Raw genomic sequence first — 13,481 nt, 5'->3', positions numbered from 1 at the left:
TTTTGAACGATGGAACTCTTAGGAATTTGTTTAGGATCTTTAAATCCAAGATTGGCCTGAAAGTTCCCTCTTTTTTGGGAACCACAAACAGATTTGAGTAAAACCCTTGTCCTTGTTCCGACCGCGGAACCGGATGGATCACTCCCATTAATAAAAGATCTTGTACGCAGCGTAGAAACGCCTCTTTCTTTATTTGGTTTGTTGACAACCTTGACAGATGAAATCTCCCTCTTGGGGGAGAGAATTTGAAGTCTAGAAGGTATCCCTGAGATATGATCTCTAACGCCCAGGGATCCTGGACATCTCTTGCCCAAGCCTGGGCGAAGAGAGAAAGTCTGCCCCCCACTAGATCCGTTCCCGGATCGGGGGCCCTCGATTCATGCTGTCTTAGGGGCAGCAGCAGGTTTCCTGGCCTGCTTGCCCTTGTTCCAGGACTGGTTAGGTCTCCAGCCTTGTCTGTAGCGAGCAACAGCTCCTTCCTGTTTTGGTGCAGAGGAAGTTGATGCTGCTCCTGCTTTGAAATTACGAAAGGAACGAAAATTAGACTGTCTAGCCTTAGGTTTGGCTCTGTCTTGAGGCAGGGCATGGCCTTTACCTCCTGTAATGTCAGCGATAATTTCTTTCAACCCGGGCCCGAATAAGGTCTGCCCTTTGAAAGGTATATTAAGCAATTTAGATTTAGAAGTAACGTCAGCTGACCAGGATTTTAGCCACAGTGCTCTGCGTGCCTGAATGGCGAATCCGGAATTCTTAGCCGTAAGTTTAGTTAAATGTACTACGGCATCTGAAATAAATGAGTTAGCTAACTTAAGGGCTTTAAGCTTGTGTGTAATCTCATCTAATGGAGCTGATTCAAGTGTCTCTTCCAGAGACTCAAACCAAAATGCTGCTGCAGCCGTGACAGGCGCAATGCATGCAAGAGGTTGCAATATAAAACCTTGTTGAACAAACATTTTCTTAAGGTAACCCTCTAACTTTTTATCCATTGGATCTGAAAAGGCACAGCTATCCTCCACCGGGATAGTGGTACGCTTAGCTAAAGTAGAAACTGCTCCCTCCACCTTAGGGACCGTTTGCCATAAGTCCCGTGTGGTGGCGTCTATTGGAAACATCTTTCTAAATATCGGAGGGGGTGAGAACGGCACACCGGGTCTATCCCACTCCTTAGTAACAATTTCAGTAAGTCTCTTAGGTATAGGAAAAACGTCAGTACTCGCCGGTACCGCAAAATATTTATCCAACCTACACATTTTCTCTGGTATTGCAACTGTGTTACAATCATTCAGAGCCGCTAACACCTCCCCTAGTAATACACAGAGGTTTTCCAGCTTAAATTTAAAATTTGAAATATCTGAATCCAGTTTGTTTGGATCAGAACCGTCACCCGCAGAATGAAGCTCTCCGTCCTCATGTTCTGCAAATTGTGACGCAGTGTCTGACATGGCCCTAATATTATCAGCGCACTCTGTTCTCACCCCAGAGTGATCACGCTTACCTCTTAGTTCTGGTAATTTAGCCAAAACTTCAGTCATAACAGTAGCCATATCCTGTAATGTGATTTGTAATGGCCGCCCAGCTGTACTCGGCGCTACAATATCACGCACCTCCCTCTGAGCGGGAGATGTAGGTACTGACACGTGAGGCGAGTTAGTCGGCATAACTCTCCCCTCGTTGTTTGGTGAAATTTGTTCAATTTGTACAGATTGATTTTTATTTAAAGTAGCATCAATACAGTTAGTACATAAATTTCTATTGGGCTCCACTTTGGCATTGCAACAAATGACACAGGTATCATCTTCTGAATCAGACATGTTTAACACACTAGCAAATAAACTTGCAACTTGGAAATACAATTCAAATAGAATAATATTAAAATGTACTGTGCCTTTAAGAAGCACAGAAGATCTATGACAGTTAAAAATTAATAAATTGAAACAGTTATAGCCTCAATCCTTGTAAACAACACAACTTTAGCAAAGGTTTAATCCCATTAGCAAAGATAACAATTTCTGAAAGCAGGAAACAAATTACAGAATAAAAGTTTTTATTTCAGTCAAACTATAATTCTCACAGCTCTGCTGAGAGAAATTACCTCCCTCAAAATAAGTTTTGAAGACCCCTGAGCTCTGTAGAGATGAACCAGATCATGCAGGGAATACAATGAGTTGCTGACTGAAATATTTGATGCATAGTAAAAGCGCCCTTCCCCCACACACACAGCAGTGAGGGAGAACAGAAACTGACAGAAAAAACAGATTTAAGCAACTGCCAAGTGGAAAAATGGTGCCCAAACATTTATTCACTCAGTACCTCAGCAAATGAAAACGATTTTACATTCCAGCAAAAACGTTAAACATAATCTCTAGTTATTAAACAGCTTTATGTCTTTCTTACAGTGTAATTCTAGTGAAGTACCATTCTCCCAGAATACTGAAGTGTAAAGTATACATACATGACATTATATCGGTATGGCAGGATTTTCTCATCAATTCCATTGTCAGAAAATAAAAACTGCTACATACCTCTATGCAGATTCATCTGCCCGCTGTCCCCTGATCTGAAGTTTACCTCACTCCTCAGATGGCCGAGAACAGCAATATGATCTTAACTACTCCGGCTAAAATCATAGCAAAACTCTGGTAGATTCTTCCTCAAACTCTGCCAGAGAGGTAATAACACACTCCGGTGCTATTTTAAAATAACAAACTTTTGATTGAAGATATAAAACTAAGTATAATCACCATAGTCCTCTCACACGACCTATCTAGTTGCTGGGTGCAAGAGAATGACTGGTAATGGCAGTTAGGGGAGGAGCTATATAGCAGCTCTGCTGGGTGAATCCTCTTGCACTTCCTGTTGGGGAGGAGTTAATATCCCATAAGTAATGGATGATCCGTGGACTGGATACACTTAACAAGAGAAATATATACGCATACACTGTATTTACAGTAATATATATATATACGCATACACTGTATTTACAGTAATATATATATATATATATACGCATACACTGTATTTACAGTAATATATATATATACGCATACACTGTATTTACAGTAATATATATATATATACGCATACACTGTATTTACAGTAATATATATATATATATACGCATACACTGTATTTACAGTAATATATATATATATATACGCATACACTGTATTTACAGTAATCTATATATATACGCATACACTGTATTTACAGTAATATATATATATATATACGCATACACTGTATTTACAGTAATATATATATATATATACGCATACACTGTATTTACAGTAATATATATATATATATATATATATATATATATACGCATACACTGTATTTACAGTAATATATATATATACGCATACACTGTATTTACAGTAATATATATATACGCATACACTGTATTTACAGTAATATATATATATATATACGCATACACTGTATTTACAGTAATATATATATACGCATACACTGTATTTACAGTAATATATATATATATATACGCATACACTGTATTTACAGTAATATATATATATATATACGCATACACTGTATTTACAGTAATATATATATATATACGCATACACTGTATTTACAGTAATATATATATATACGCATACACTGTATTTACAGTAATATATATATATATATACGCATACACTGTATTTACAGTAATATATATATATATATATATATATACGCATACACTGTATTTACAGTAATATATATACGCATACACTGTATTTACAGTAATATATATATATATATATATACGCATACACTGTATTTACAGTAATATATATATATATACGCATACACTGTATTTACAGTAATATATATATATACGCATACACTGTATTTACAGTAATATATATATATATATATACGCATACACTGTATTTACAGTAATATATATATACGCATACACTGTATTTACAGTAATATATATATACGCATACACTGTATTTACAGTAATATATATACGCATACACTGTATTTACAGTAATATATATATATATACGCATACACTGTATTTACAGTTATATATATATATATATATACGCATACACTGTATTTACAGTAATATATATATATACGCATACACTGTATTTACAGTAATATATATATATACGCATACACTGTATTTACAGTAATATATATATACGCATACACTGTATTTACAGTAATATATATATATATATACGCATACACTGTATTTACAGTAATATATATATACGCATACACTGTATTTACAGTAATATATATATACGCATACACTGTATTTACAGTAATATATATATATATATACGCATACACTGTATTTACAGTAATATATATATACGCATACACTGTATTTACAGTAATATATATATATATACGCATACACTGCATTTACAGTAATATATATATATATATATATATACGCATACACTGTATTTACAGATATATATATATATATATACGCATACACTGTATTTACAGTAATATATATATATATATATACGCATACACTGTATTTACAGTAATATATATATATACGCATACACTGTATTTACAGTAATATATATATATATATATATATATACGCATACACTGTATTTACAGTAATATATATATATATATATATATATATATATATATACGCATACACTGTATTTACAGTAATATATATATATATACGCATACACTGTATTTACAGTAATATATATATACGCATACACTGTATTTACAGTAATATATATATATATATATACGCATACACTGTATTTACAGTAATATATATATATAAGCATACACTGTATTTACAGTAATATATATATATACGCATACACTGTATTTACAGTAATATATATATATACGCATACACTGTATTTACAGTAATATATATATATATATATACGCATACACTGTATTTACAGTAATATATATATATATATATATATATATAAAAGCATACACTGTATTTACAGATATATATATATATATACGCATACACTGTATTTACAGTAATATATATATACGCATACACTGTATTTACAGTAATATATATATATATACGCATACACTGTATTTACAGTAATATATATATATATATATATACGCATACACTGTATTTACAGATATATATATATATATATATACGCATACACTGTATTTACAGATATATATATACGCATACACTGTATTTACAGTAATATATATATATATACGCATACACTGTATTTACAGTAATATATATATATATACGCATACACTGTATTTACAGTAATATATATATATATATACGCATACACTGTATTTACAGATATATATATATATATATATACGCATACACTGTATTTACAGTAATATATATATATATATACGCATACACTGTATTTACAGTAATATATATATATATATATATATATATATATACGCATACACTGTATTTACATTAATATATATATATATACGCATACACTGTATTTACAGTAATATATATATATATATATACGCATACACTGTATTTACAGTAATATATATATATATATACGCATACACTGTATTTACAGTAATATATATATACGCATACACTGTATTTACAGTAATATATATATATATATACGCATACACTGTATTTACAGTAATATATATATATATATATATATATATATATATACGCATACACTGTATTTACAGATATATATATATACGCATACACTGTATTTACAGTAATATATATATATATATATATATACGCATACACTGTATTTAAATTAATATATATATATATATATATATGCATACACTGTATTTACAGTAATATATATATATATACGCATACACTGTATTTACAGTAATATATATATATATATATATATATACGCATACACTGTATTTACAGATATATATATATATATATATGCATACACTGTATTTACAGATATATATATATATATATACGCATACACTGTATTTACAGTAATATATATATATATATGCATACACTGTATTTACAGATATATATATATACGCATACACTGTATTTACAGATATATATATATATATAAATAAAAGAAAAGTGGCTCCCTAGATACGTGCCAAAGGGAAGTGTTTTCTATCATCAGAACCAAGACATGTTGAAATATACACTGGTACCTGGTATTTGTTTTTCTGTTCCTGTATGTTTATACTGAGCCAGTAAAATTCTACAGAGCACACTGAAAAAATACAAGTTGCAAAAAGTCACAGTTTATTTATGAACAAATGTGTAATGTGGATGATCTACAAAGCTACATAGAAACCTCTGTTTCTTCTCTCCCTGTTTTATCAAACGTTCTGTATTTTTGGGAATTTTTAACATAAAATGATTAGAACAAGATCAGTCTCATTAGAAGTGTGTCCTTGGGTTTTGTGACTGATCTGAACAGCATCAGGATGAAATCATGATTTACAGATTTATGGAGAAAAAAATAAAATATGAAAGCTAACAAAGGGCTTTGTTTCCGCACTCTTCGCCACTCTGTTCATCAATTCCTATACAAGGTATACCGGAAGACGCTGGTGCAGTGGAGATTCATTGTGCCTACAAATGTCACCGACAACACTGTATGATACATTATTATTTACACAGTCCACTCGTTGACGTTAAAGCACTGGAAATGAAAGTGTGAGACAATGATTTAAATAATACGCTTCATCCTTAAACAGATGATCACTGTGGCACATAACGGGATCTTGCTGAACGCAACAAGTTTTCTGCACGTTATGAATCAACCACAGCTGGTTCACACGAGCAGGTACACAACAAATGAATTGTTTTATAACCAAAGTATTTATTTTAACTATTGACAAGGTTTTGGGTGCATACATTTTCATAGATTCCTGGAAGGAGCTGACAGATTAGTAATGTCACAGTGTTGACTTGATTTCCATTGCTTGTTGTGGCGTTCATGAGGGTAACAAAATAAAAAATCATTAGGTTTTCTAAGGAAGAAGAGCAATACTTTCAAGTGCAGACAGTTGTACAAAGGTTAGTCCAGATCTGTCTGGGGTCACAGTCTTTATAGTCCACAATGAAGAGAAAATATGCTCCTCACATTGGCTTGCAAGTGCTGGTACGATTGTAAGAATACGCCTCTAAAAATAAAACCTGAGGCGTTAGGATGTAAAGTCAGTGTTGGTAAAGTGACGAAAATAGACTTATTTATGCTAAATAACAAGATTTTATTTATTAATCTAAAGGCCACAGTACAAAGAGGCCATCTTCTCCTGGGTGTGCGACTATCAGTCACACGATTACTGTAAACATAGTCATGTCATGCTTAATGGCAGTCACGAAAACTATTCTGGCAAATACGTGCAGATGATCAATAAAACGTTCCTGGATCCTACTGTGCAGTCAGAACTGAATGTAAATGCTATTTAGGACAGAGTTAACAAAGGAACGTGTAGCTAAAGCTGCAATATGCCAAGCTGAAAAAACAGAAAGCTCAGATCGCCTAGCCTTAGGGACCCTGAATCTGTCTGAAGTCAAGTCCACAGATTCAAGGTCAGAGTTTTTGACCCGCCGTCTGCATGGGAGGCTGACAAAACCTGGATTCTCTGACAACTGGTTTATTTTACTGAACACACAGACAAAAAAGGAAAGTAAGAACTATTCTGCATTTAAAAGGAATTCTTCTGTGCTCTGCAATGTATCTTAAACCCGGTCATTAATGACTTTGTAGGTTCAGCAATACAGGCTACATTAAACTCCAGCAGCAGAACACAAGCTTGATAGATGATTTCAGTTTGTTTTTTAATCATGGTGTTGATCAGCCTCAAATAAACTGAAACTAAATTCACAGTGAATTGTAAATACTGTGCATGTTACGCTGTCCTATTACCCATAACCAGCCAGTAGCCATATTGTAAGATAAATAATAAGTAATAGTGGCAATGCTCTTTGTCAGTGGACGGAGTGCTTTATACAGAATATTGGACCATCCTCAGTACCCAAAATCTACCTTCTCCTGTTTGTAACTGTTATGAGTGGAGCGCTGTTATATTGCTAACAGGAATCTGTTGTACAAAATGAAATATGTCCCTGCTTTAAGGAACATAGTTTGCTAATAGTATACTTTATGGGACTATAATGCAACTAAAGACTTTGTTATAAAGATTTCAAAGCCTCCCTAATCTTGTAAAAACTGGAAACTTACATTAACGTTAATGATGGCTGGAAATGTACCGAATACAGCAAATTAACATTTCATGAGCCTGCAATATTTGATACTGTAACACAGGCAGATCAATTTATATATATTAAAAAAACAGAAATAAACTTATATATTATAAAACAATTGTAATTTTGGCAGTGAATGTGGCTCTTATTCCAACTTTTATTTTAAATGTAAAACCTTACTCACTGCATTAGGCTAATATATTTCTCTGTGTTAATTTGAATGCAGAAAGCATAAAACTTACCCCAAGACTTGAGGTTTTTTTGTGTTTGTAAGTTGGCCAATCACAACTCACAATAATGTGCAAATCCTGGTGCTCACTCAGAACTCAAATGCAAATATATGAGCAAATAAAAGTATCGCCTATGTGAGGAGAGATTTAAATGAACCTGTCGCTGATGCTTGTTCCATCTGAAACTGTGCTGATTAACCAATCTGATTTCCCCAATGTGGAGATGCTTACTAGGCTGGGCGGCTGCAGTGGTTGCCACTGATGCAGACCGTGGGACCTCTGGTCAGTAAATCCTACTACATAACGTTTTACAGGATAATTTCACTTTGATTAAAAAATGTGTTATCCGAATGAATGAGAAACAAACATTAAAGTTGAATTTAGTTATAGTCTAGAAAAGCTGTTGAGAAGTAACCTTATGCAAGAGAGCCTTCATGTTGGTAAGGAGAACCCAGTATCATCTGGCTGTGATATGTTATTATATTAATTCATAATTTAAACATTGGATATTAACTAATTAAAAAAAAACAACAACCTTGTGCTCAAGGTCACTTAGCGATTTATTTGGGCTAATGTTATTCTTTAGCTCTTGTAGCTTGTTATTAGTAAGTGCTGAACTCTCAGTCTCATGAGAACACGTGGGAACAAGGCTACAAATACCACTTATGTATTTCACATAATGGCACCAAAGTCTACCCAAAAAGGGTCCTTATTTATCGTGACTGTACTGAGCCACTGAAATTAAGAGGAGTGTGGAGTTTTTGGAGTGTAGTGTTTTCCACTTTGCTAAAAGCTATAAAAAGATTAACTGCTAGTTATGTTTAAGGTGAGTAATTATTGGAGCTTGAAGCTTTATGTCTGGGACAGGATAGTGTCTCGTTGTTAGTTACAGTGCACAGACTTGGGACAGGCAATAAAAAAAGTCTTTCAGTCTAGGAAGCATTAAAAATACCCTTCCAAAACCAGCATCCAGGTTAGACTGTACCCAACACACACATCACAGTGGATACAGTCTAATATGGAAAGAAAAACAACATAAAAACACAAGCAATCTTTTCTAGCAGCTGAATATCATTGTATCAAATTTTAACTGTGAACCCTCTCAGAATCTTAGGGATGGGACAGCTCAGTAAAGTGCCTAAGATGGTAAGGTCAATCAATCTCATAAAAGCTCAACCAAAAATGATAAAAAACAAACAAATCCAAAACAAAACTAAATTAAAATTAAACAGAAGGCATTGGCTGTGCTATCTCAGTACCCATGGGGTTAATTTAGTCCTCAGTTTCTCACGTGCTATGGCCATCACACAACTTGGAAAGCTTATATAATAAGCCGCAAACAAGAGTAGGGAGAAAAGAAAAGAACGCCCCTGAGGAGCATGCCTCACAAGTCAGATAGCCATATTCCAGTCTTGTACCAGGTGATGGGACACCAAGTAGGAGTGGACTTCCCATGAACCGATAGCCACAGAGAGGATAGATGTGCATAAAAAAGCCATTTGCATTTTAGGATGTTGATAAGTACCAAGCAGAAACCCTTTTCAAAGGATAATTGTCCATTATGTTTTTGATTTTTTTTTTGTCTTTTTTTAAGCAATTTCAAACTTTGAGTACCGATATTTCAAAAAACAATTTAAAAAAATTCAAATTGGTGTAAACAAACAAAGTAGGAACAGATTCTGAAACAACAACATTGACAACAAAACATTTTTCTTTTTACATGTCAGAGTCTAATTAAAACCTACAACAGACTGTACTTGGGAAGTCCTTGGAGAGACGTCATTGGCAATCAGTGATGACATCATTATCGTGTGCACATGATATGCATGAGATGTCACTGAGGTGTGGCTGGGGGCCCTCACAAAGTCAGAAAAAAACACAAGCTAAATTGTCTTACAGTCCGCAAACTCTAACGGTTTCAAAGGCGTCTTCCTACTCCACAGAAAAAGCCTTTATTTTGCTTTGTTTCTGTAATATCTTCAAGATGAAGAGTTGTATTCAGATTCATCTGGTCCATTTAATGGAAATAATACATTTTCAACTTTTTTTCCCCTCTGTATAATATTATTTACCCCCCTCAACCAGAGAGGTTAAATGTAGGCACCACAGACCATCAGCATGAGGAGATTGTTGCAATGTGAGTGTGCCCACTCAGTCTTTTTAATCCATTTTCTTAAAAAAAATAACAATAGAAAAAAAAATGCTGCAGCAAATTTCATACAGATAATTTGCTTTCGTTATTGTGCAGGAGAACACTGTAATGCGTTGTCTCCTTTTTTCAAACTCTGAGCTGATTTCTTCAAGCCCTTGTTGTTACTGATTTTATTTTCCTTTCATTAAAATTATTATTGAATTTTTTTTTTTTACTTTTCAAAAATATTCTTCACAGTTCCCCCTAATCCGTTTGCCTGGAATTTTGGCCAAGAGTTTTGTTAACACAGGAACACTCCAGAAGTCGGAGTTCATCTAGTGGGGATAGGAAATGGATTCTGTGGACAGATCCATGGTGGGAGAAAGGTGACCCGTCTGCAGAAGGTGCAACTGTGGAACTTCATCGTACCAGGTGGGGAAAGAAGGGTGGCTCGGAGTTGAAAGACGTAAGGAAGTCTGAGGATCAGGAGACAAAAAGTCTTCATTATCAAACCTCCACGGACTGGATTTGATTCATCTGTGCTCGCATCACTTGGATGCTGTTGAGGATCTTTTTCTGATGCCCAGCTAAAGTTACTCCTACTCGTAAAATATCCCTACAAAAGAAATAACACATATCAACATTAAATACTTATATGTAAACCTTACCCAATATTTATATCAGAGCTCAACTCATTTTTCTAAATCTAAGGAGCAACCCAAACATTTAGGAGCTAGCAATTATTCTGTTTTATACACAAAGACAAGTGCACACACACACAAAGACACACTCGTACACACACAAAGACACACATGCACACAAAGACACACATGCACACACACACAAACACAGACATACATGCACACTAAGACACACTTACATAAACACACACAAAAAGACATGCACAAGCACACACAAAGATACACATGCACACGCACACACACAAAGACACACACACAAAGACACTCACACACACAAAGACATAAATGCACACTAAGACACACTTGCATAAACACACACAAAAAGACATGCACAAACACACACAAAGATACACATGCACACAAAGACACACATTCACAAAGACACACATGCACACAAAGACACACATGCACACACAGACACACTTGCATAAACACAGAAAGACACACATGCACACAAAGACACACTCGCATAAACACGCACAAAGACACACATTCACACAAAGACACACTTGCATAAACACACACAAAGACATGCACAAACATACACAGAGACACACACACACACACACACAAAGACACACAAAGGCATAAACACACACACAGACACGCACAAACACACACAAAGACACACATGCACACAAAGACACACTTGCATAAACACACACAAAGACACACATGCACAAAAAGACACACACTCACAAATACACACATGCACACAAAGACACACTCGCATAAATACACACAAAGACGCACAAAGACACACATGCACACAGAAGACACATTCGCATAAACACACACAAAGAAATGTACAAAGGCTCTCGCACAAATCCAGACAAAGACACACAAGCACACAAAGACACACTGGCATAAGCACACACAAAGACACACATGCACATAAAGACACACTGGCATAAACACACACAAAGACACACACACATGCACAAAGACACACACACATGCACACACACAAAGACTGTGTGTGCATGTGTCTTGAGAATTAAATGTATAATAAACATTGTTGCAAACACTGCTGCATATACTGCTTAATAGGACATTAAACATATTTTGTTTTGTGTAAAAATTGTACTTTGTCCCACTCTATAGAAACGCCAAAAAGCTAAATCTGTACCCTAGATTGTCAAAATACTGAAAACCAGCTATTTAATTTGTGGCATTTGCAGAATATAGAAACGTCTTGTTGCACTCTCTAGGGAGTGTGGGACATGCACAATTTTACACAAAAGCAAGAGATGTTTAAGACAAGTGCACACTCGTGAGCCTACGTCAGTATGTTCTTTTGGAAAAGTATGTTTTTATGGTTTCATTTTTCTTGTGCTTATCATGAAGATCGTTTTTAATGTTATTTTACGTTTTACCTTTAGGGAGACCAAACTTAGGACAACATATTTCACAAATGGCAACCATAGAGATGTGAATTATACTCCTTGTGTACAAAGTTTGAAAACAACTGCGAGTTTTTCACTTTATGTTTAATATATGTACATTAATTTTACCGCAGGGACTGAATATCTGAGCTGTATTTCTTTCTAACGTAGCTTAATCCCTCTAAGCACTGCTAGCCCCAGAGGCTGAAAGGGTCACACAAAGTTTCCTCTAACTCTCTCAGCCTTGGGGGGTAATTGAATAAAACATTTATACTTTCGTGATTCAGATAGGGCATGTCATTTTAAAAAGCTTTCCAATTTACTTTTATCATCAAATTTGCTTTGTTCTTTTGGTATTCCTAGTTGAAAGCTAAAGCTAGGTAGGCTCATATGCTAATTTCTAAGCCCTTGAAGGCCGCCTCTTATCTGAATTCATTTGACAGTTTTTCACTGCTAGAGGGTGTTAGTTCATGTGTGCAATATAGATAACATTGTGCTCACGCCCCGTGGAGAGGGCACTAATTGGCTAAAATGCAAGTCTGTCAAATAAGGGACAGTCTGCAGAGGCTTAGATACAAGGTAATCACAGAGGTAAAAAGCATATTAATAACCGTTTTGTTTATGCAAAACTGGGTTATGGGTAATACAGGGAGTATCTATCTTTTTAAACAATAAAAATTCTGGAGTAGACTGTCCCTTTAACCAGCAGGGGATGTAACCAGAGAGAAATTAGACAGATGGCAGACTACTGGAGCTCTAATGTCTATTGGGGCACTTACATTCACAGCAGGCACGTGGTTTCCCTGAATGAATCCGTCACATAAA

The 13,481-nt window shown here is 34.6% G+C and overlaps 1 protein-coding gene across 1 annotated transcript in view; it reads right to left on the bottom strand.

Annotated features, from left to right (window-relative positions):
• Positions 1-6,218: 6,218 nt before the first annotated feature.
• EPHB2 (EPH receptor B2) overlaps positions 6,219-13,481 on the bottom strand; it is a 402,338-nt gene continuing 395,075 nt past the window's right edge. Inside the window, exon 16 of the mRNA XM_053690188.1 lies at positions 6,219-11,186. Within this exon, the coding sequence (XP_053546163.1) occupies positions 11,078-11,186 (109 nt within the window). The 3' untranslated portion in view covers positions 6,219-11,077. The remainder of the gene's footprint in view (positions 11,187-13,481) is intronic.

The sequence above is a fragment of the Bombina bombina genome, chromosome 8 (assembly GCF_027579735.1).
Source record: "Bombina bombina isolate aBomBom1 chromosome 8, aBomBom1.pri, whole genome shotgun sequence".
NCBI lineage: Eukaryota > Metazoa > Chordata > Amphibia > Anura > Bombinatoridae > Bombina > Bombina bombina.
The sequence above is the reverse complement of the archived record's forward strand: the minus strand, read 5'-3'. Positions and strand labels throughout refer to the sequence as shown.